Consider the following 25013-nt stretch of genomic DNA (forward strand, 5'->3'; position numbering starts at 1 on the left):
CTTTGCATTGCAAGCGGGAGAATGCCTGTTCGCAACTTATATTGCTCTCATGAGCTTGGGTTGCATCACGTCCAAATACTGTTCGAAGCCATGCAATTTTTCAAAAGTGAGCAGCTACTTGATTCTGCAAGCTCAAAAGAAAGTTCCCTTTTTGAAATCTTTCCGTATGCTAATTTCAGTTTCACTTTGGTATTCTTTGACATTTTTTCTGGATTGGACCAAAGATCTAAAAAGTCCAACTACCCGCTACACCTCCTCAGAGGTACTCTTCCTTTTCTCACCTTCCCCCAGCCGCTCATTGTCTCCAGAGCCCTGGTTCTCTCAAGGCTGGACAACACCCTCTTTCTCAATCACCCTAACTCTGCTCTGCACCCTCTGCAACTCATCCAGAACAGAACCGCAAGACTTATCTTTGTCCTCAAGCCCAGGGACCACATCTCTTTGGCGCTGAAATCCTTTCCACTGGCTCCCTGTGGCTGCAAGGATCAAGTGCAAGACCCTCTGCATTGTCCACAAGGATTTCTGAGGCCTGGGACCTACCTATCTGCAAGGTTGCCTACCTAAATACTGTCCTTCCCTAGCCCTCCGCTCATCTACCTCCAAACTTCTGCGAGTGAGCCAGTTCTCCAAACAGATTTGGAGGGAGATCTTTATCCTCTCCAGTGGTCTCACACTGGAATGATATGATATGATATGGCATTTATAACGTGCCTATACATGAGTGTTTCAAGTTGGGACAAGGCAAGGGAGGGGGACCAGAGGGAAGACAGAGACAATGATCTTACTAGGACAGATGACATGGAGCTCGCAAAAGTGCAGGGGAAAGGGAAAAGTGCAGGGGAAGGGGAAGAGGGCAGTGCAGTACATGGGAACGACAGTAAAAAGAAAAATAGAATAAATAAAAGCAAAAAGTAAAAAGTGCAGCCAGCTGGTGGCAAGTGCAAGGGTAATTGCAAACATCAGGTGTCAAGTGCTAGAAGGGGACTGTAGTAAAAGAGAATACTGTCACCAAGTGCGCGGTTACCAGGGAGGCAGTGCAGGGGAGGGGACCTGTACCCGAGATCAGAGGGTGGTCAGGTGACCAGTGCAGTTTCAGTTTCAGTCAGGAGTTCAGCAGGGGAGAGGAGGGGAGAAAGCAGATGTGATGAGGAAGGTTTTGAGGTGCTTCCGGAACCGGAGATGGTTCTCCCCAAGTTTCAGGGAGGCAGGGAGGCTGTTCCAGAGAGAGGCCCCCGCCGAAGAAAGAGATCTATCACCAACTCGTTGCTTGGAGAAGTGACTGACCCTAAGGGAGTTGGAGGCAGATGAGCGAAGAGCTTGAGAAGGAAGATATTTAGGAAGAGAGAGTTGAAGGGATTGAGGCATCAGGCCCCAGAAGGCCTTGGGGACAATGCAGAGGGATTTTAACTTAATACTCGCAGCCCCTGGGAGCCAGTGCAGAGATTTCCGTCCTGGAGAGATACGATCCCTGGGCTTGATGCCAAGGACAAGTCTTGCAGTCCTGTTCTGGATGAGTTACAGAGGGCGGAGAGTAGAAGCAGGCAGATTTAGAAAGAGGCTGTTGCAGTAGTCCAGCCTAGAGAGAGCTCTGGAGACAGTGAGCTTCTGGGGGAAGGAGAGAAAAGGAAGAATACCTCTGAGGAGGTGCAGCTGGTAATGTGACTTCTTAGAGATGTCAGAGATGTGAGGAGAGAAGGAGAGTGTGGAGTTGAAGATGACCCAAAGGTTTTTAGCCTCACAGGTGGGAGCAGGAGAGGCCAAGAGAGGCCGGCCTGAGAGTGACAGGAAACAAAGCAGCAGGTGTGCCGATGAGGAGAATCTCAGTCTTACTGGCGTTAAGGCAGAGATCATTGGTGGCACACCACTCCTGGGTAGCAGATAGACAGTCAGAGATGAGAGAAGGAGAAGAAGTGGCGGAAAGAAGCCTGAAAATGAGTTGAGTGTCATCCTCATAACACTGAGAGTTGGGGCAGAGAGGGCAATGCAGTGGGCAAGAAGTACCGGGTATTGTTTGAACAGCCAGGGAGAGAGGTTAGATCCCTGGGGAACACCACATGTAGAGATAGAGGAAGGACCCAAGTTTGACCTGGGAAGGTCGATCGGAGAGGAAAGAGGTCAGCCAAGCCAGGGCCTAATCCGTGATACCCAGGTTATCACGGAGACGGTTGAGCAGGATGGCATGGTTGACCGTGTCAAAGACAGAAGAGAGATCAAGTAAGATGAGTACACAGGGGGGTGTTGGACTGAAGGTTGGAGAGCAATTTTCGTGCTTCTAGCAGCTCTGAAGCCAGACTGATGGTCATGGAGGCAACCAACAGGTTCAGTGTGAAGATTAAGCTGGGAGATGGCCAGCTTTTCCAAGATTTTGCTCATGAAAGGAGTGATGGAGATTGGGCGATAGTTAGCTGGGCAGGACGTGTCTGCATCCGGTTTCTTAAGAAGAGGGTGCACAAGGGAGTGCTTCAGGAGGGAAGGGTAGGCCCCAGTGGTGAAGGAGTGGTTGCAGAAGTCAGCTAGAGCAGGGACCAAGGTGTAAAAGTGGTCCTTGTTGGTTTTAGAGGAACAGGGGTGAACCTGTTTTGATGAGACTTTCATAGATCAGACTTGTCTAGAAACCTTGTCATGGGAGAACAGGGGAAAGGCAGAGAAGGAGGGAGGAGAGGTGGCTGAAGAAGGGCCAGAGGAGGAGCAGGGAGTAGAGGGGGTAGGGGAGCGGAAGAAAGAGAGCACAGGATGTCCTCAGTTTTAGAGATGAAATGAGAAGCCAGGGCCGTGCAGAGGGCCTAGGAGGGGGCAGGAGAGGGGACCGGAGAGGTAGAGACTGCAGCAGGATTGGCCAGCTCCTTGCAGATTTGAAAGAGTTCGGCCAAGTTGTTAGATGCCGCAGAGACACGTACTTGGATGTGGGCTCTCTTCTTGGTATGGACAGAGAGCCGGTATTGCCTTTGGAGCAGGCGGCAGGCCAGTTTGTCAGAGGATGTACAGGAAGCATGCCATTTTGTCCCAGCCACCCTTAACTTGCGTTTAAGGGTGGCGAGATCTGAGTCATACCAGGAGTTGCACTTGGCTGTGGGCTTCAAGCGGATCCTCATGCCAGGGGCAAGAACATCAAGAGTATTAGAGATATCAGAATGGAGCATGGAGAGGGCTGTGTCAGGATGTGAGTCAGCCAAAGTGGGAGAGGGTGTGAGAAAGTGGCAGTGAAAGCCTCAACTGACACACGCTTCATGGGTCAGATATCCGAGAAGGTAGCTGGCAGTGCTGGAATTGGCTTGGCCTGAGGGGTAGAGAGGGTGAGCTGGGAGGAAAGGAGAAAGTGAACACTCCAAGAGAGAGGAGTGGTGAGAGGGATAGAAAGGAATAGCCTCCCTTCGCTCTCCATCTTGAGCCTGATCTCCTTAAGTTCTGGAAACTCCTTAAGACATTCCTCTTCTATTCCTTCTCCATCCCTCTACCCTGCTAACCTTTCTCTCCACTCTATCCCTCTCTCCCTCCTTTTCCGTGCAGCCTGCTGCCTGGTCACCTGGTGTACCTCAGAGTCTCACAGGTCCCTGGCACCCTTGCCAGTCCTCTCGCACTTGCCTCTGGGCCTTGCACTTGCCTCATCGTTACTGCACTTGGTCAATGACCCATGAGAGTGGCATCTCCCAGCACTTACCCCAGCTTCTGACTGACTAGGCACACTTTGTCCCCCTCCTTTCTCCTGCACCCGTTGTGCACTTTCACGTTCTGAATGCACCATGCCTTGAAGATCGTCTATCTGTTTTTCCCTTGTCTCCCCTCCTTGCGTGGTGGCTCCTCAATGCACTTGGAAAAACTGCAGAATCGTTGTCAGACCTATTTGTTGTTATCTACACTGTTAATTGTATTATATGCACTTGTTCCATGCACCCACTCTGCCCGTGCAGACTTGTATCGTTCTGAAATTCAAGGGCCCTGAATGACTGTTGTTTTTTCCCCTTGTTCCCTCCCTCCTTGAGTGCTTTGAAACACTTGTTTTGTGTATAGGCGCTTTACAAATGAACAATACCATACCATACCATACCATACCATGAACCATCTCCCTTGTCTACTGTATGTTCACCAGGATTTACCCATTACATTGGCCTCTAACCTTGTGAAAAATATTGAAAGCAGTCTTTAGTTTTTTTTGGTTCCAAAATAGACACTCATGAATCATAGGATTCTTTCACCTCTCCCGAGGGGGAAGCCTTTTCCTGTGAGGCTAGGGAAGTGTGCCAGCTACGCAATACCCTGCCTAGGAGTAGAGGCAAGCAGGACCTCACCAGGGGAAACTCCCACCTTGGGGACAAGGACTACCGTTCTAGGGTAGATCTCTGTTGTGATATAGTCTAGTCCTGTTCTGTCCTGCTGGCCATGGATACATGCTGGTAGAATGTTGGTGAATGTTATGATAGTCAGCTCAGGAGAATGTTGGGTGAGTGTCGTGTGTGAGTGTTCCATGAGTGTTCGTTGGGGGCCTGAGCTTGTGATGTGAGGATGGCCGGTGGGTGTACTGCGTGACCCATGTCTTGTATATAACTGCAAGTAACAGGAGCTGTACTTATGTGTATTTGAACAATAAAGATACCATGGAACTACATCATAGGCTCCACAACTGGTCTGTGTGTGAGACATCATTTTATTTATAACAAACACCCTAAACCATATCCCATTAAACATCCTTCCTGTGAGAAAAGGAAAGAACCACCATCAGAATGTGTTATTGTCATCCCAAAACACTAAAGGTACCTGACAAAGAAAACTTAGCTCATACTGAGACTAGGAAAACCAGTATGGGGATAGTAATCATGAATCCAAAACAAAGGAAGGACTACAGCGCTATGCTGGTTAAGCCCCACAATAGTGTAGTAAGAGCAGGAGGCGAAGACCAGAGAAGTGAGATCTCCCACCAGTTTCAAAATAGCCCACATCGACATCCTTAGGGAAGATTGGGCAGCCAGCATTCAATGAAGAGGAAATGCCAAGGTACAGCACCAGAAATCTGACAGCAAAGAGAAAAAGAGGTGCTAAGCGTGGAGAGGAACATAAAGTGTCCCTTTCTTGAACAAAGAATAAGTGGTCTTGTGACCATTAACAAGCCGCGATGTACTAATCGTCCTCTTAACTAGACCCACACCGCTGTCGCTGATACAGAGAGAAGTGAGTCGAATAAGGAAACCTGGGAAGAGCCTGCGTGAAATATTGCAGAGAAACCAAAGAGGCAAACTTGACAACCGACCAGAAGGCCCCCACAAGGTTGTACCATCCGGTGATGTTATCCCTTAAGAACTCAGGTTAACAGGGACAACAGGACACCCGGGAGTGTGAACGAAAATAACTAATGGAACATTCATACTCGTCCCAGTCCAGATAAGACATCAGGAGTGTATGAGAAGCGAGAGAGTCATTGTTGGGATATTCCTACTCGTCCCAATAAAGAACGCATACCAAAAGTGTGTGAAGAGAATAAGAAGCAGTACTGGAACATTCCTACTCGTCCCAGTCAAAATAGTGTATCAAAAGTATGTGAAGCAAATAACGAGCAGTACTGGAACATTCTTACTCGTCCTAGTCAAAACAGAATACCAAAAGTGAGTGAATATGGAGCAGTGCTGACACGTTCCTACTCGTTCCTGCCAAAACAAAGCATCACATATATATGAGACGAGTGAGAAGCATTAGGGGAGAGATTATACATCCCAGTCAAGAGGAAAGACTAGCAACAGATGAAAGTATCAAGGATCATTATTTAATCACTCATACTCATCCTAGTCAAACCAGAGCATTAAGAATAAATTAAGAGTGTGAGAATCAATATTGGACAAGGTATATTCAATCCAGTCAAGACACAGAGTGGACATTGAATCAAAATAGGTCTTTTACTTTTAAGGACAAGGAAAGAACAGGGAACCAAGGAATTGAACAAGAGAGGGCTATACAGGAGAAGAGGAGTAGCTCAAGAGAAAGGAACTGTGAAAACTACCAAATTCCAGTGTCGAACTCTGGGACTTGATAAAGACAATTACCAACAACTATGTGAAGGTATAATATTGACATGGACTTGCTGAACAGTCAGCTCACAAGGGAAGGTATAGCAGACCTGAGCCGTGCTCATCTTCTGACCCACCATAACTGCCACTGTGAACTACTGGCCATGGTAATTTCATCAATATCACCATGGAGTCACCTGGGCACCAAAATGGAGAATAGCATCACCATATGACCCCTCTGATTTTTTTTAATTGTATCTGGTTACAGAAAATCTTTTACAAAAATGTTAAATAAGAAATATCTGAAATTAACAAAATACTGTTCCAAGAAAATACAAACTCTATACAAATTCAATGACATACAGAATAAAAAGAAACCAACAACCAGATGAAATAGGGGCAATACTTAATATAACTCCCTATAGCACATACAATTATGAGAAAGAAAAATAGAAAGAAAAAAGAAAGAAAATAAAAGAGGGATACAGGTCATTCAAACATTAAAAATTACTTCATAATGGCAATGCAAAGTGACAAAAGAAAGACCGAAAAAAGGCCAACAATCAATAATCCAGACTAAATCAACATAACATTCCATCATAGTGTTGGGACACCCATTCTCAACGGATACACTAGCACTGCTTTCAGACTATGATATGACATCTTTCCAGAACCTGTATCACGGCTATTGTTAACATTGTCTCATAACCAGAGATCAATAAATCCCAAAACATTTCTGATAGAATCCCATCTTTGCTGACCACAAGTCCTGTGAATAGGACCGCTCTAGCAGGCCAGGTACCCTCACAGTCCATCAACAAATGATTCAGTGATTGATTTGGCAGGTTTTTACATGTATCGCAGATGGCCATCTCTCCTTGGGTATACACGCATTTCATCAAAGTACTTTTCATCGTGGGACTTTTCATCGCCACTTTTTCATCGACCAAAACTCTTTTTTAAAAAAAATATTTTTTGGGGTGGGGGTGTATGGGGTTGGGGTATGATTATATAAGTAAGGGGGGGTCTTAGGCGGAGAACCCACCCAGAAATAATAAAAAAAAAAAGTTTTGGTCGATGAAAAAGTGGCGATGAAAAGTCCCACGATGAAAAGTACTTCGACGAAATAACGTAGAACCCTCTCCTTGCCCCGGTTAACTAAGACCTTTCCAATATGTTACACACGTAGGCTAGTTCTGAGAAATTCATTCCTGCTCTTCCAATCTGGGAACTTCATGAGATATCTCGAAGAGTCCCCAATTTCTTTTCTACTTTCAGGAATGAATTTGTGAGGGCCGCATATTTTCAGTAGTTGCGATCCAGTCCGTCTCCTCTAATGATTGTTTGGCCATTAATGGATTACATAATCAGTGTCTCAACATCAGTGTCTGCTTTAACAAGGGACTCCCTTACTGTTGATTCCAAGTTAGACAATATTTTGGATTTTGAATGTTTCAACTGTGCCCTAATATCTGCGTACAACGTGTGCTCATGTGCTGTTATAATTAGGCGAAAGAGGGAAGCTAATATCTATTCTGCCAATACTCTCAGGAATCGTAAGCCCAACTCAAATCTTAAACTGGACATAGAGAGACCCATTGGAAGCCTGAGGACTTTCTTCCAAACCAGATCTTCAAATCTTTGCCAATTGGTACTCCATAGAAGGGGTTTAGCCTCCAAACCTTAAAGGATCACTGGGATAACTTTCGCTATGTAGTATTTGATCAGGGGAAGGAGGGAGAATTTACTGTATTTAAACAGCACCTTCTTCATTTGAGGAACTAACTGCGAGATTTTCCTCTGCACATCTGCACCCAACTTACATACAGAGGGTGATGCGTAGACCATGTAACCCAAGTAGATGACTTCCTCCACTCTCTCAGATTTTGGTGGCCAATCCACAAGATCAAGGGGTAGTAGCATTAATCAGCTTTAGCGGGTCACTGAACGAACGGCAGACCACAGCACTGTGTTAACAAGCACCGTAGGAAACAGATGCACCTAACCAAGAACTGAACTTCAGCACGTGGCCACACTGCCTCTCCTATTTCTCTACCCAAGAGACACCTTAACCCAAGCTTGATAAAGATGCGCTAATGGTCAAAACACGTGTCGGCACTTTTGGTGAACAACAACTTTTCAATAATTCACAATGGCATCTAAATCAAAACATGTGGACTAAACCTACTACGCATTTCAGTGAATGAAGCAAATGCATATAACATAAAGGACCAGCGCCGTACGAGTAGAAACACCAACAAAATTGCATAGACCTACACTTTGGGCACCAAGAGCACAGGCTCTATGGTTTCTACCAACCGGCTGTAAGTGCAACTAGACCTGATAGAACACAACGAGTAAGGTGCGGCAACCATTAGTTCCTAGTGCTCCCATCTCTTGCTGGACTACCCTGGGCACAGTTGAGAGGTGCGGATCATGCGCCATGAGCGACTTTAAGTGCCTGATCACCCATCCTAAGCGGGAAGGATATACCAACTAGGAGACTCTACCCACAAAATAGGCCATATCGGGACCACTCCACAAACCGGTCCACCGCCCTGGATCCCGCGAGTGAGACATGCAGCCCTTGCCTAGCCCGGACCTCAGGGGAGACCTTCTGGCCACGATGCACCCCGGTCATCCCAGGCGACATCAACCACGCAGAACCGTAACTCCACGATCTGGCCCCAACTCCAGCAGCAACCAAGATACTACCAAATAGCCTTGCTCAAACACAAAGCAGCTGTGAGCGGCAACACTGAGGGAATAGGGAGTATTGACCTACCAACAACCCACCCAATGTCAACCTACCATAAAACTCCCTGGTGAGCCACTGCAACGAGTGTACCCATCCCTCTGACTTCAACCACCAGCAACCCCGGCTGGCAGCGGAGGGTGTAAGAGGCATCACAATAGACCTGCCTGTACAGCACACCCAGACTGGGCCTAAGACACTACTGTATCCACCGATAACGGCCCAAGTAAACGCAGAGGGCGATTACCGGCAATCAACCTCCTGGCATAACGACAAAAGTCAAGTACAGGAGATCTCTGATAGGGGACTGCCCCTCAAGAATCAGACCTGTACACCCACGTGACAAACAAACACTGGACGCCGACCCCAGGAGTAGATACAAGGGCACTCCCACATTGCAATCTGCCCATCCACCATACAATACCCCAGCAGCCAGGGGCTTCCCGTCTGGGCATAAGGTGCCAGTTCTGAGACGCATTGATTTGTGGACAGTACCAACATGGTAAATCCCAAGAAACAGGCCAAAATTGACCAATTCGCCCACCCCGACCAACCACAGTTACTGCCTTCCCCTTCATCAAGCCAGCCACCATCCCAGATAGACGTATCAGCTCTGAACAAACCGCTGCTAGCCCTCAAAAGCAGCACTGATAACCTGGGTGCCAAAATAGATGCGCTCACTTGCAAAGTCGATATCCCAGCTGTACAAATCGATAAGCTATGAGGATGCATGGCCGAAGCTGAGCAACGGATAGGGGATGGTGAAGATAAAGTTTCCACCATTCAATGGGAAGTGGCGGACCAACAGCAGACCATAAAGAAGGTAATGGCCAAGAATGACGACTTGGAAGGATGCTCTAGGCGGAACAACATACGCATACTTGGAGTCCCGGAGTCCACAGCTATCGACAACATGGAAAAGTTAATTGAGACACTTCTAACTGAGATCCTGGACCACCCCCCAATAACGACGATGTTCATGGTGGAAAGGGCTCACCGCTCGCTGGCAGCAACCCCATCCCCGGCCGTCCCTGATCATCCAATCATAGCTAAGATATTCAGCTACCCGGGTCTGGGACATTATTCTTCGATCCGCCAGAGAAAAAGGAGAGCTGCACTAAAGATCTGCCGTGATCAGATTGTTCCCGGACTTCAGCCCCACGGTCCAGGAACAACGGAAGACATTTCAAATGGCCAAGAATGCTCTCCGAAGGAAAGGCATCAAATATGCAATGCTGTACCCGGCCAAGCTCCGTGTACAGCACAATGGGTCCACTGTCTTCTTCACCTCCCCGGAGACTTCAGAGCGCTTTGCTTCGAATCTTCCTGACCCCGGGGGATCCCCAAGACGTTCATCACAACACCCTTAAAGGGCCATTCTACAGAGATGTCCCGCACTGCAAAAACATGATAAATGAATAACAGCAGTTTCCAGACCCCTAGGAGCAGGTTCCGGAGGGAATAAATCATGGCCTCAGCCTATTGGAGAGCACTAGCCTCCCTTAGTGCTCCACTGCCTCCAGACACTACAGGATTGTTTTTTTAAGTTAAATGGGGCAAGTTTGGAATAGGGAGGCGATGGGGGAGCCGGTTGGTTATGGTTTCTGGCATGGGTGGGTCTGGGGAGGGGCGAAGCCACTCTTTTGGCAAATTTGTTTACTGTTAATGGTTATTCGAATTACCTAACCAGAACGAAAAGCACAACATGGGCCCACATTGTTCAGACCACGTCCTTCTTCACTAGGCTGATGCAGATGCCATGACCACGCATGGTAGGGGGTCAGAGGGGAATGGCGAAAGACACGACTGATTGCAAACTACTGCAGAAATCAAGGGGTTAATATATTATGCCTACAGGAGACGCACCTTGCCAAAGGAGCCCCTCCTCCTAAACTCATGGGGTGGGGCATCCACAGGTACAAATCATCCTACACGACATACTCCAGAGGGGTTGGTACCTATATTCACGGTTCCCTACAATAGAGGCTCCATGAGCAGATTAGAGACAACAAGGGTAGATACATAATACTAGCCGGGGAACTACATGGCACTAAACTCCTACTCATAAACATTTATGCACCCAACACGGACTCCCCAGAGTTCTTCTACCAATGTGCTAAGCACATACATACATTTCCTGGCTACATGATTGTTTGGGCAGTGACTTTAATCTGGCCATCACGCTGGACATGGATAGATCGGCGTCTTTCCAGACGACCCTCCCACTGGCGGTTAAGGCTTGGTCCTCCATTTCCCATTATCACGACCTACACGACGCATAGCGCTCCCAACACCCAGAAGCTAGAGAATAAACGTTTTTCTCAGGAGTACATGGTAGCTCATCCAGGATCGACTATATCATGGTCACCCCCCCCCCATCCTCTAGAAAATGACAGAGGCATCTATCCTCCCCCGGACACTGCCCAGCCACTCACCGGTTCTGGTTCATGTTGCAGCTATTTCGAGCCCCCCAAGTCACCTCCGGTGGAGATTCAGAGCTGCGGCCCTAGAAGATGTGGCATTCCAGTCCGAGATAGGACAGAACATACAGACCTTCTTTCAAGCCAATAAAGAGTCAGTCCCCAACCAAGGTATAATATGGGAAGCATTCAAGGTCTACCTTAGAGGGTGTTGTATCTCCAAAGAGGGTGTGTTACTTAAAGCTATCCAAAAATCTATGCGAATATTGGAAGATACGATCAGGGAGGGGGAGAACAGACAGGGCAATGCCGACACCCCGGAGATCTGCTGCAAACTTCGGACCCACAGGGATGAACTCACGCAATTAGCTGCTGATGAGGAGAAATACCTCGCGATCCGGTACTGGCGGCAAGATATAGGGATGGGGACCGACCGAGTAAAACCCTGGCGTGGGCTATTAAGAAAGAACAACAATCCACCAGCATAGCCAAGATAGAAATCAAAGACGGGACCCTGTCATAGACCTGCAAGGGATCAATGACGAATTTAGGAAATACTACGACCAGCTGTACACATCACGTTCCAGCCCTGGACATGATGAACTGACACGATACCTAGATGAGGTAGCATTGGGATGGCTAGACCTGGACCAAGGCAGCTCCCTTAATGACCCATTACTGAGGAGGAAATTCGCAAGGCTATTAAGTCGCTCCCTAATGGGAAGGCCCCCAGGCCTGATGGGATAACAGCCGAATTCTACAAAACATACGTGGACATGGTCATACCACACCTCTTAGGTATGTTTGAGAGCGCCTACTCCAGCGGTTCTCTCCCGAAATCTACTAGGTCGGCCCTTGTGACTGTGCTCCTGAAGCCCAGGAAAGACCCCTGACATTTATCATCATATCGGCCCCTGTCGCTTATCAACACCGACAATAACATTCTGGCTAAAATTCTCACAGACTGCATCCTCCCGTACATGCCAGCACTGATCCTCCCAGACCAAGCTGGATTTATCCCGAGCCGCTCTACCCAATACAACCTGAGGCGCCTCTTCACCCTGATGCATAACGTGAACCCGGATGTGCCGATGGCGATAGCGGAAAAGGCCTTTGACTCTGTTGAGTGGCCCTTCCTCTTTGAGGTGCACCAAAGGTCTGGGTTCGGGTTAACGTATATTAGGTAAGTCAAAATACAATACACGGCCCCCCGAGCAGCAATATATATGAACGGCACGACCTCAGAACACATCTATCCCACGCGCGACACACGACAGGGGTGCTCCTTCTCCCTGGTACTCTTTGCCCTCGCCATGGAGCCCCTGGCGTGCCATATTTGGGAACTGCATGCAGACTGAGGCATTCACCTACACACACATCTTGCCATTATATCCCTGTATGGGGATGATATCCTGCCATATGTTAAACGCCCTCTACAAAACCTTACTCCATTAACACAGGAAGTGATTCGATTCTGGGAGCTGTCTGGCCTCAGAATTAACTGGAGCAAGTTAGAGGTCCTCCCCCTGGCCCCTGCCATACAGCAAACAGATGTAGATGTTGGTGTCTGCTGGTGGTCTCAGGGGATACGCTACTTAGGAATTATGGTCTCCACTGTACCAAAGGACCTATACAGCGACAACTACATAAAAACTATGGTAGCCCTGGAATAGAAGGTAGAAGCATGGATACTACTCCCCATATCCCAGGCAGCCCGCACAGCACTAGCAAACATTGTAATTCTCTCCAAACTCCTATATATCTTCAATAATGTGTCTCTGTGGGCCCCTGCTTACTATTGGTCCCGTTTTGGAATGATGGCAAGACTGGTCTGGGCCGGGAAACAACCTAGAATATCCTACGAAACCCTAGCACACCCATATGAGCAAGGCGGCCTGGAATACCAGGATATGTACCTATATAATTTGGCAGCCCAGGCACAATACATCACCGGATGGAACCCCCCAGTCCTAATTCTCCTCACTCACAACTACTGGCCGCAACACTCACCACCCTGGACACGCTGATGGGCCTGCTGGGGGCCGACAGGGTAACCACTCCAAGAGGGGAAGTTCAACCCCTGGCAGTAACTTGTAAAGCCTGGGATGGGATATGTAAGCGGCTCGAGATCTCCCCCAACTACCTGCCCGAACTGCCAATCTTCAACATAGTAGGGATCCCTCTCACACAAAAAATATCCTTTACAGAAAGTTTTTAACTACTAGGAGTGCGGTCCCTCAGTGATATTGTTCATAAGGACCGATTTATACCCTGGGATGTGCTCCAGGCAAAGGGAGAGCATAATGCAGTGACCTTGCTTCATTATTACAGGCTAAGGCGTATACTCAAGAACAAATGGCCAGACTTCCCCCTAGTTCCTCCCCCACACCCACCACTGTCCTACATTACACAACCCCTGTCCCCCAGGAAATTAATATCTACGATTTACAAATTAATCAGAAAGGGGAAAAGTGGGAAGAACCAAAAGTATACACATGGGACTCGACTCTTGGGAATCCTTTGAACGAAGACCAATGGAAATCTGTTTGCATAAAAACCCGATACATATCTCTAAATAGCTACAGGCTAATCCAGTATAGATGTATCCACCAAGTCTACTACTCCCCCGCCACCCTGAACAGGGTCTTCCCGGAAAGACCTTCCGATTGTAAAAGATGCGGAGCACAATCTGCAGATTTCTATCACGTCGCTTAAAGCTGCCCTTGCATCAGACCGTTTTGGTCAGCTATAGAAGGAGCAATGTCAGACATGCTACCCTCACCGAGGGTATACTTCCCGAAACCCTGGCTATTAGCCCTGATCGAAGGAGGTCCCGCACTGAAAAGAAACTTTTAGGCATGGCCTCAATGATGGCTAGATACCTGGTGGCCATAGCGTGGGGGAAATCCAATCCCTCCACATTCTTGAAGTGGCTGGAAGGCATGAATTAATCTGAATGAAGAGAAACCAGGTTCACTTGTTCGCTCTCTGCCACCAACCGCCCATTTGAATACTGGCCCCACTTCAGACAATACCAGGCAGTTGCTGCTCTAACTACACAGTCCCCTGCTTCTACCCCCGAGCATGGATAAGAATACGCACCCGTGGACATGCCTGCACTACGCGATGAACTAAGTGGTGAACCGTAATGAACCATACAATGCCCTATTATGTGATATTGGCAATGCAAACGATAACATAACTGTATATGCTTGGCTGTAATGGTGTGAGTCTGAAGGAAGAAGTGGGGAGGGGGGGCTTTTACACTTAAGGTAATTGGGAAACTGTTATGTATTCGTAGCTGAAAATCAATAAAGAAAGTTTTTTAAAAATTATGTTCTTGAGGCAGCAGAAGAAGGCCAAGAGGGCCTCCCACCGAGTGCCACCATTAATGGGATAGGACGAGGTAGGCGAGAGAGCCGAGACCATATGAGGGGTCCATATGTATGGTGAGGGAACGACAAAGAGGATGTCGGTGAGAGTCTGTCTGGAGGACGCACTGATGTAGGTATCAGCAATAGGGAGGCCTGGTTTGGAGACCAGGATATCCCTCTTGAACTTCTTCCTTTCAGACCTAGTGAGAGGGATAGGAAATAGAGTAGCAGTTAGAGAATATGGGAGAAACAGAGAGCACTTTATGGGGTGCAAGGAGGAAAGTAGGAGGAGGAGAGAGCGAAAGATGGAAGGAGAGAGGCACAGCCCAGAGTTGCACTACGCATGATGCGCAGACGGGGACACACAGTAGGGGGCACAAAGGAGGCGCAGAGAGGTGACAAACAACAGTACATTGGTACCCCCAGTGTGATGGGGACCTACAGAGTGTGAGAGAGCCTAATGAGACACAGTTCACAGTACAACAGAAGCACAGTTTAAGGAGACCTAGAGAGTGGGAGAAAGCCTAATGGGACACAGTTCACTGCACTGATTTAAATATTAATAAACATCTTATTTGTAAACAGCAAAAGATACAACGCTGCTCTAGACCTGAAGTTGAATTCGCAAAAAAATATGCACTCCGAGACAAAGAGGCTTATTTATGAAACCAAAAGAGCTTTTTACTCCATACTATTATTTCAACACATTTTAATTCAAAAGCTCTTTTTAGTTCTGTTCAGAAATTCATTATTTCTGTAAAATCAGGCATCCTAGATCCATCTATGGAATTATGTGAGAAATGCAATCAGTTCTTTGCATAGAAGGTGGATCTAATCTCACAGCGTTTTCGGATCGGCCACTAAATGATTACAGTCATTGTGATCAATATATTTAAAAAAAAATTATGAGATTTTCTGTTCTCAGGAATACAAAGATTGGCTTTAATTGGATGATTTGGATGATAAGAGATACTGTAATTGAGGTGGCTGAACAGTTCACGTATTTGGAACCCCCGATCCACAACAAATGGGGGGACATTGATTGAAAAGTCAAAATACATTTTGGAGGTACTCTTTACTGCTGGTAATTAAGTATTATGAGATTAAATTAATCCCAATGGCGATCTTTGGTTTAGAGACAACGCTGCTCCTAAATATAGAGTTCACTAATGCTCTTGAAGCAGGCTTGTGTAGAAAGGATTTAACTTTGCTGAATTGTGTTCCTTACTTGGAATTCGATATAAACTGGGTTTACCTTGTGTGTAATGCCTTTTCATCTATAATATACTGCTACTATTTAAAATAAAAGTGCTTAGCCCCACTGAGTAATCTATATTCTGTGAATTGAACAGTGTGCTAAAATAAGATTTCTGTAAGCCATTGCTAAAGTGGGTTTCCAAGTGTAATTATCTTCTGGTAGAATTAGGATATACGGTACTGCAATAAGTCGAAAACCCAGAACTGATCGAAAAGTATCCATGGGACTGGGACTGGATCAAGACTCGCTCTGCCCTGGGGAATTATAAACTATGCGAAGATTTGTTGGCATACCACCAGAAATGGGGCCAGTTGCTGGCCTATCTGTTCAAAGTCCTGAACGCTAGATCAAGGAACCTGTTCATGAGGTTTAGATGTAAACTAATTCTAACGAGCAAGATCCACTGTGTAATCCTGTTGACAAACTTACTGCTTGCTTTAGAGTTTATGAAAAAGCTAATGAAATAGAATCATTGAGACACCTGTTTGTGGTCTGTCACTCCATTTCAGAATGCCGAACTCTCATAATGTGGGAATATTTGCCCTGTGAGTATGCTATAGAACTGTTTTGGGTCCGTTGTAATTTTGGATATTACGTCCCCCTGGCTCTTCGAGTATTGTGGGTTCTCAGGTATCTGTTTTTGGTAGACCGATAGGATGAATGCAATATTAAACCACAGCAATTATTTAATTGCTGTTATGTTATGGGATCTTAACTTTTGGGTATTCTTAAAAAGAGAAAATAGATGGGTTTTAATAAGGAATGTTTTAGTCTACTTTTCTCCTTATTTTTTAATCAAATTTGTATGATTGTCTTTTGTCTTATTCTATTTGATTATATAGTGTTTCCTTCGTAATGTGATAATGAAATGTTTTAATGGCTTTTACTTTGTATATGACTTTGTGAAAGGTTTAATTTTCAAACTGAAACACAATAACAAAAATATGTTAGCATTGAATTCATGTATGATCCATGGTTCCTGGGAAACTCTAAATCACTGTGGATGGTCACCTACTGTAAAGGATTTCCAAAATACTTAAATGAACAAAAAGAAGTTAATTGGATAACTCATGTATGTTATGTTACCCATTTGTGAAGCGTAATGTTCACCCGAAGGCATCTTGGTGCAAAATAACTCCCGGCTGACAGAACAAGGACCAAACAGGGATGTGATTAGAGGCCTCAAAAAAGCTAGGTTTTTAGAGGACAACGGAACACCAAGTGATCTTGAGTATGCCACAAAGCCAGAGGCGGTCAGATAGCACAGCGAGTAGAGCGCTCGCTTTGACATCCGTGCAGAGCCTGCTGATGCAGCTTTGAATCCTGGCAGGGCCAAACTCTGCCTTTCATTCTTCCGAGATCGATAAATGAGCACCACACACCGTGGGAAATAAGCAGCACTCAGATATCTGAGGGTTTGTATCGGTATACAAACAAACAGAGGAAGAGCTTTTCAAAGATTGACCGTTGCAACAGAGAAAAGCCCACCCTCCATTCGGAGAGTATCTTAACCTGCGGACTTGAATAAGGTGTGAGAAGAAAAAGGCAAAGGACATGGGGTGGAACTGAAGTTTCAGGTATTCTGCCAACACCAAAAAAGGCCAGATGAACTAAGCAAAGCGATTTAAATTGAACTAGCTTTGCTACAATGATCCATGTGGAGACTGGAGGATAGGAGAAATGTGATGTCTAAAAGGAGTATCAGTAGCCCGTCGCAGAGCAGAGTTCTGTAAGATTTGAAGCCTCTTATTCAAGCAATCGGGCTGGGCTAAGTACAAGGAATTGCAGTAATCAATACGGCTCATCACCAAGACAGCAACCACAGTGGCACTGAGTTGAGTGGATGGTAGGAAGCAAAGGATTTTCTGAAGAATCTTTAGCTGGAAGTGACCCAACTGACAAACTGTGCATCCAAGGAGAAAGATGCAGATCATTTAACCACCCACGGTCCTGTGGTTGGAGGCCAGAAGCACAAAGTCCAGAGAGTAGCCATTGAAGGAGGGCCCATAACCTTCACCTCAATTTTGTCCCCATCCAACATCCCGCTGCCTCCAGACACTCTCTTAGCTGAGATGCATTCTCATATTTAAGAAGATTTAGACCGACAATAATTTGCTTATCATCAGCATAAGAGTAGCATCCGAGGCTGTAGGAGTGGATGAGCACAACCAGGGGCTGAATGTATATGTTAAACAAAATCTGTGACAGACCAGAACCCTGAGGAACACCACAGGTCAACAGAGCAAATGCTGATAGAAAAGGTGGCAAAAAATAGAGACTGCCCACAATCGTAAGAAAGGATTGGAACGATGATAAACCTGTCCCAGAAATGCCCGCCCCAGATAAAGGATTAAGCAGAGTAGAGTGGTCCATGGTCTCAAATGCAGCTGATAGATATAATAAAATCAGTGTCTTAAGAATGGGATAGCAGCACAAATTGGAAAATGCACTATAAACAACCTATGGAAAGTCCCTGGCATCCCCTACTTAAATGGCTAGAAAAATGTCAAAAGAAGATCTTTCTTTTTTATGATGAAAAGTTAGGTGTTATAGTGAAATCATTTTGTAAAGCTTGGATTTGAGCATGCATGTCCTGGCTCTCTAGTTACAATTTAGGCAGCTAAAACATCTTCCTCTCTATCTTTAATTTCTGAACAAATAAACAATGATTTCTGTATAGATGGCTAAGCTAGTATACTCCATTCTTTAAAACGGGCATTGATATTACCAATTAGTACCCGGTTTCCCAACAAAGAGAATAAGGCTGCATACCGATTGGTGAGATTCCGAGCATTACCTGATGGTAAACCCTAAAACGTTGCAGTGTGCATCTCGCACCGGCCCAACTATTGTTTCCATGGAATGGGAGAAGGGACTACGTGTAGTCCATTCTCCCAAACCCGGCGGCCATTTCTTTTTCTCGAGTCGAGATCCAGTTGCAGCGTCATTTTTGAACTCGAGAAAAATTGCAACTAGTACCCCGGTACAACGTGCCAGGGTGCTAATGGCAATATGACCCTCGGCAGGGGGCCATTACTGGTCTGGGAATGCGCCCGGGGCCCCCTTAAAGCCCTCGCTTTGCTTGGGCTTCTACCTATGGCCCTCTGGGCATTACCAGACTGGTTATGGCACCCCTCGTTGGGTCATATTGCCTAAATAACATGATGATGAATCAAGCCAGATATAAGGAATCTTTACTGAAGTATGTTTGTAAAAACAAGTACATCAGCAAAATAATTATCCCATTCAACGGATTAATAATGCATCTGTGATGTTCTCCAAAGCAAAAGTCAATTGCAACAGAAGGAACAACTATGTTCCTACACAAACCAAGGAGCTCCACTGATAGGTATTAGAGAAGTTGAGATACTTGGTCAAACAGACCATTCTCCCATGTGCCAATAGTGTTGATGAACTGCTAAATCAGTAAAATAAGAGACCTCTGTTCTACTGGGCCTACTCTCAGGTCAGACGTTAAGACTCAAATGAGTCGTTGTTGTCTTATGTCCGTATGTCTGGGCACATCCTGCATTTTCTAAACCAGGGGGTTTGCGGGATGTAGGGAGTGGGAATTGTAAGTGCTGCTAGCTGGATAAGGGAAGCTAATTCAGGCGTGGATTATGGATAAAGAATAATAGTCCATATGTTTTTTCCAAGTCACTAAATATATTGGTGTGTTTTTTTCATGTGATTTTTGCATTTGGAAAGATGTTCATATTCAGCAGTCAATGAAGAATAAGGCAGAAAAATATTCAGTACAGATTAGATTAAAGGCACCTTTAGTGCAGCCTTAGATTGGCACTAGCTTGCTTTATTTGCTGACATTCTACCATCTTCTTACCTCTTGAACAGCTGCAGCAGACTTGGACCTACGCCTCGCTGGTGGATATGGAAGGTGTACAGGCCGAGTTGAGATCTTCTATGCAGGAGCCTGGGGGACAATATGTGATGATGACTGGGACCTGATTGATGCAGGTGTCGTATGCCGACAGCTTAACTGTGGAACCGCCACCAATGCTTTTGGATTAGCCTATTTTGGCCGGGGTAATGGAAGCATCGTTCTGGATGATGTGGTTTGCAGAGGCAATGAGTCCTACCTGTGGGACTGCCAGCACAGGGGCTGGATGAGTCATAACTGTGGTCAAGGTGAAGAAGCCGGGGTCATCTGCACAGGTACTGAGTGGTTTGTGGCTCAGTGAAAATTGTATATCTTGCTTTTATAATGTTCCGTACAAATATTGCTCTAGGTCCACAGTGTTTGATAACTCTTCACATTTGCCCCAGTATTTCCGACATAACCCTTTATTTAATTAATTTCATTTAATTGAATGGGTTTCAGTACAAACTTTATAAATATATTACAATTAAACAAATATATCCAACAATACAATTCATAAATTACTAATCATTAATCATTAAAACCTTAAAACTCTATTTCATGATAGAACATTATACTAAAACATCAGTCATTTAAACGTATGTCCTTCAATTCTTGGTTCCTCCTAGGTTTTCAAATGTTTCAGCAGCACCTGCCAAATCCTATACAGTGCAAAATGCAGGGATGTACTATCAATATTCATACAACGATGCCAAAAAACTGAGGGCTTTTGATCGTATCTAGTTCATGGACTTGATTAGCCAAGTACTGAATATAAACATCACCTAGTACTTTACATCAGTGAGTACATGCCTTGCAGACTCCTGTTGGGTACGTGTCTCACAGATTCTACAGCACTGTTCTCACTTTAGGATTTTGAGCGCAGACCCCTTCATTGATGATAAAGGTAATTGGACCACACCAAGCAGTGTTATAAATCTTCAAAGATGGATTGACCCTTATTTACACACTATCACAGAAGAACAATCAGTTGAAGTGCTGATCGGGAGTGCAAAGGACTTGGTGTTGTGGGCACAGTAGAGTTAGTGCTGAGTCAGAATAGAGAGAAGGGGCAAATGAATTAGAAGAATGAGTAAAAGAGAGGGATGGTGAAAGCATTTATGGAGAGAGGGGAGAAACAAGAGAAGATTATTATACACTGTATGTATCTTGTAACCTGTAAACTAAGCGCCCAGTTGCCCAAGGGCTAGGTGCGCTCTATAAATAAATAAACTAAACTAAACTAAACTAAAGATGGGGGCACAATACAAAGATGTCTCGTAAAAATGGAATTAGAAAAAGAGAAAGAACATGATAGGCAGAGAGTGTGGGAAAGAGATGCAGTCTGACATATGAGGGGTGGAGAAAGAGGCAGAGGGATGAAAGTGATTGACAGAAATATAGCCATCCCCAAGGAGCTGCACTGAATACCCTCACAGGCACACAACATGTTTAAGACAACCTGCAACACCCACAAGGCAGTCTCAAACAAAACACCATCTATCTAGCCAAGAACCACAGCATCTCTGGAGGCCGCCACATTGTACCAGAAGCCATGATATCACCAGAATGGACACAAGAAACTACCAAGGGGAAACAAACAGGAAACAGACCTTCTTCTGCAATGCACCCTTTTCCTAGACCACGTAACCAATACAGATGAGATGGACCCCTTCCATCCTACACCTAGAAAAGCTCCTGAAGACCTTACTCTTCAAGGAACATTGTGACAATCGGAACAATTGGAGACAATTGGAGTAATATTCAGACAACAGATTCAAAGGTCAAAGCAAACACTATTATTAACTAAATGTCAGGATGGAGAAACAACCTATCTTGTCCTATACTATGGTGGGATTTCCCTAGCAAACCAAAAGTAAGGAAAGTCAAAGTCCACAAGTTCAATGTAGGAATCTGTCCGTGTCCAGAACCTAAACTAGCCCTCACAACCAATCTTATAACAAGTGTAGGGATTTCTGTAACCAACAAAACAGTGTTCAATAAAAAGTTAAGAGATTGGTTCAGCTTTCATCTTTCTTTCAGCTCCCTTCCCCAAGAAGAAAGCAGCTCTTATAAAAAGTCTTAGGATTGCCTTGAGTTCCAAAGTAATATAGGTTTGCCCAATGCTCACGGTTCCCTTCCCGAAGTTCCAAAAGACAGTTCAAAACACAAAATATCCTAAAGCGCCATCCCCAGGAAAAAAAATCAAATGTTACAGCCTCAGGGATCCTACCCCAAGATACAATTTCAATGATGTATTAATATGAGGGTGATTTCTTAATGTTCTGTGCCACACTTACACCCTCTGCTCATTACTGGTCTTTGTGCCACAAAAGGTTTTGTTTGAAATTAGCAGTTCAGTTCTAAAAGTTAATTTGCCCAACGTTCCATTAACTTTGGGAAATAATGCACGTTGGGTTGCTGGCCTGGTTTAAAGTTGAACTCACTTTATAGTTCATTATTCATTGGCTTCTTTTTAATTATACTTAATTGTTCTGCAGAAATGACATATTTGAATGTTGCTTGCAATGTGAATTTCCTTCACTTTAGCAATTCGCACACAGAAGAAGGGATTTTCCTTGGGTGCAGTTGTCAGAATGGTGCATATTTATGGTTTAAATATTCTTTTCCGTTCGGAACTTCAGTAATGTGTAAAAGTTGCAAGGCAGGTAGCTTTGTTGTCTTTGTTCAATTTGGGACATATTGTAATCTGTCTGTATAATTTCCCTTTATATGTGCCCAGCGTTTGGAGACCTTTGAAAATGTGCTTTTATCTGCTCGTGATCGCTCTGTAACAAATTATTCACTCTGCTTTACGAGTGAACAAATCATTATGTTCATCAGTTCGTAAGGATTCTAATTTGAGACCTTGACAAACATGCCTTTCATTCGCGCGATCACTTCGATACAAATTATCCTTACGTGTAGCATAAAACACTCACATACGGGGTTTCTGTTTTTCTATAAACTGACCGGTTGCTTTGATGCAAGTTCTTGCAGTCCAGATCTTCCGGGCATCAAGTCAGTGCTTTCAGGGCTGCACCTCCTGCCTCTCAGGCATTCCTGGGTCCGCTTCTGGCCCCAGGAGAATGAGCGGTTCGAGCAATAGAAAAAGGAGAAGCCTTCTAGCATGGCACCCATTTCACGCTTCCTTCGGTTCCACAGAGCCCCAGATCCTGGGCCACTCTTCTCTGAACCATAAGCGTGATGTACACAGAGAGCTCCTCGCTATTCTTCTTGGCCTCTCTGCTGCTGCAAATTCTTAGCCACTGCTCCTGTCACAATTCCCTCCCTTAAATGCAGTACACATTTAAAATACTGATTTACTGCTGATTTTCCGCAAAATGTGTTATGTGGCCCAGCATCCAGAAACCTCCAAAGGGATTTGGGATCAAATGTTTGGGTATTGCATGCCAAAAGAAATATGTCTAATGAGCAGTCTGACCCACCCAGTAGGCCCATGGAAGAAAACAGCACTGGAGGAAACGGTAGTAGTGAGTGATAGAATATTCCAGACCTGCTCAGATCAGGGAGCCGTCTCTCAAAGAACCCAAGTTGCCGTTCAACATTAAAAAAACATTCTCCATTTATTTTATTTTATTCATGTAATTTATTGAGCATTTGTTAGGCGACTATACAACAGAAATGTGTTTCAAAGCACCACTGGGCTAAATGGGAAGGGAAGATAATAACATTGGCAAAAACAGTGGTGGAGCGCCCAGGAAGGAAGTGCTATGGGGAGCCAAAGAGGAGAACCTCAAGTACTGGTGCAGACTAATCCCAAGGGTGAGATGCAGAGCTTCCAAGCAGGGGCCCACACAGGCAGTGTAATGGGGTGGAGGGTGCTGATGTCCACTAGGTCCAGTCAAGTCTGAGAGGGGAGGGAGGCTGTTCCAAAGGGAGGCATCAGCTGAAGAGAGAGACCTGCGCCCACTCTCTGCCTGGAGAAGCATTTGATAGTCAAAGAGTTGGAGATAGGGGAGCGTAGGGCTCTAGCAGGGGAGTATTTAGGATGGGGAAGTTGGACATTGTGTGATCCCAGGCCCCAGAAGGCCTTGTGGATGATGCAGATGGTCTTTAATTTGATGCTTGCAGCCACCAAGAGCCAGTGGAGAGATGTTAGGGGTGGAGAGATACAGTCCCTGGGCTTGAGGCCAAGGATAAGTCTTGCATACCTCATCTGGATTAGCTGTAGGGGGCGTAGGGAGGAAAGAGGGAGATTGAGAAAGAGGATGTTGCAGTAGTCCAGCATAAAGAGGACCAGAGCTCTGGAGACATTGAGCTTCTGGGTAAGGGGAGGAAGGGAAGAATGCCTCTGAGGAGGTGGAGCTGGACGTGGGACTTCCATGAGCCTTCAATCAATAAATTGGTTGCAAAGGATAGTGCAGGCTGGAAGCACTAGTGCAGATGCATTTCAAACTTCTCAAGTCCTCGATGGTCTATAAAAAAAGGGAGAGGAGGGTGTGAGTTTGCTCCACTGTGGTCCGTCATCACCCAAATAACTGTTACCTGTCGTTTTCTGGAAGACCCTCAGTTTCAAAATTCAAGAACTGACACCCCATCTTAAACCTTGACCACCCTGCCTTCACTCCAGGTGTGGGCTTCTTTCAGCGTTTGGAGTTCAACATCCGCTGCCCCCTATCGTGACTAACCCAATTCCCAATGCTGCTGTGAATGATTCTGCAAAACTGAGCGTTGATAATCATTCAGCCGGGTTCTCTCGTATGTGCTCTGTTACCCAGTTGCAACTATTGCTAAATTTTCAGAACCAAATATCTTGCTCTGTTTTCATTCCAGTCACTGATAATCAATAAATCTTCATTCCATAAAATGCCCAAATGAATTAAAGAGACACTGCTCTCCTGAACATCCGTGAAGATCTGCCCTCTAACCTTGATTGTAATCTCCCCTCTGTCCTCATCTTACTCGATCTCTCTTCTGCCTTTGACACGGGCAACCATGCTATCCTGCTCAGTCGTCTCCGTGATTACCTGGGTATAACTGATCAGGCCCTGGACTGGCTGACCTCGTTCCTCTGTGATCGACACTCCCAGATTTTAAAATGTTCGGCTGTTTTGTTAGATTCCACAGAGACGTGGGCTTGGATGTGGACTTTTTTACTTGGACAGGACAGAGAGTCTGTATTGCCTTTGGAGGAGGCGGCAGGCCATTTTGTCCGAGGATGCGCCCAAAGCCCTCCACTTCCTCTCAGCCACCCTGTACTTGAGTTTTACTGCGGGAAAGTCGGAGTCATACCAAGAGTTGCACTTGGAAGTAGGCTCTAGACGTATTTTCATGACAGGGGCAAGGACATCCAGACTGTTGGAGATAGAAAG

At 45.6% G+C, this 25013-nt stretch overlaps 1 protein-coding gene across 3 annotated transcripts in view; it reads left to right on the forward strand.

Moving 5' to 3' along the window:
* LOC138447680 (adhesion G protein-coupled receptor E1-like) overlaps positions 1-25013 on the forward strand; it is a 908650-nt gene that overhangs the window by 84868 nt on the left and 798769 nt on the right. For all 3 annotated transcript variants that reach the window (XM_069603943.1, XM_069603945.1, XM_069603944.1), the window contains one exon: positions 19653-19973. In XM_069603943.1, coding sequence (XP_069460044.1) covers positions 19653-19973 — 321 coding nt within the window. The remainder of the gene's footprint in view (positions 1-19652; positions 19974-25013) is intronic.

The sequence above is a fragment of the Ambystoma mexicanum genome, chromosome 3q (genome assembly GCF_040938575.1).
Source record: "Ambystoma mexicanum isolate Mex_15411 chromosome 3q, UKY_AmexF1_1, whole genome shotgun sequence".
Taxonomy (NCBI): domain Eukaryota; kingdom Metazoa; phylum Chordata; class Amphibia; order Caudata; family Ambystomatidae; genus Ambystoma; species Ambystoma mexicanum.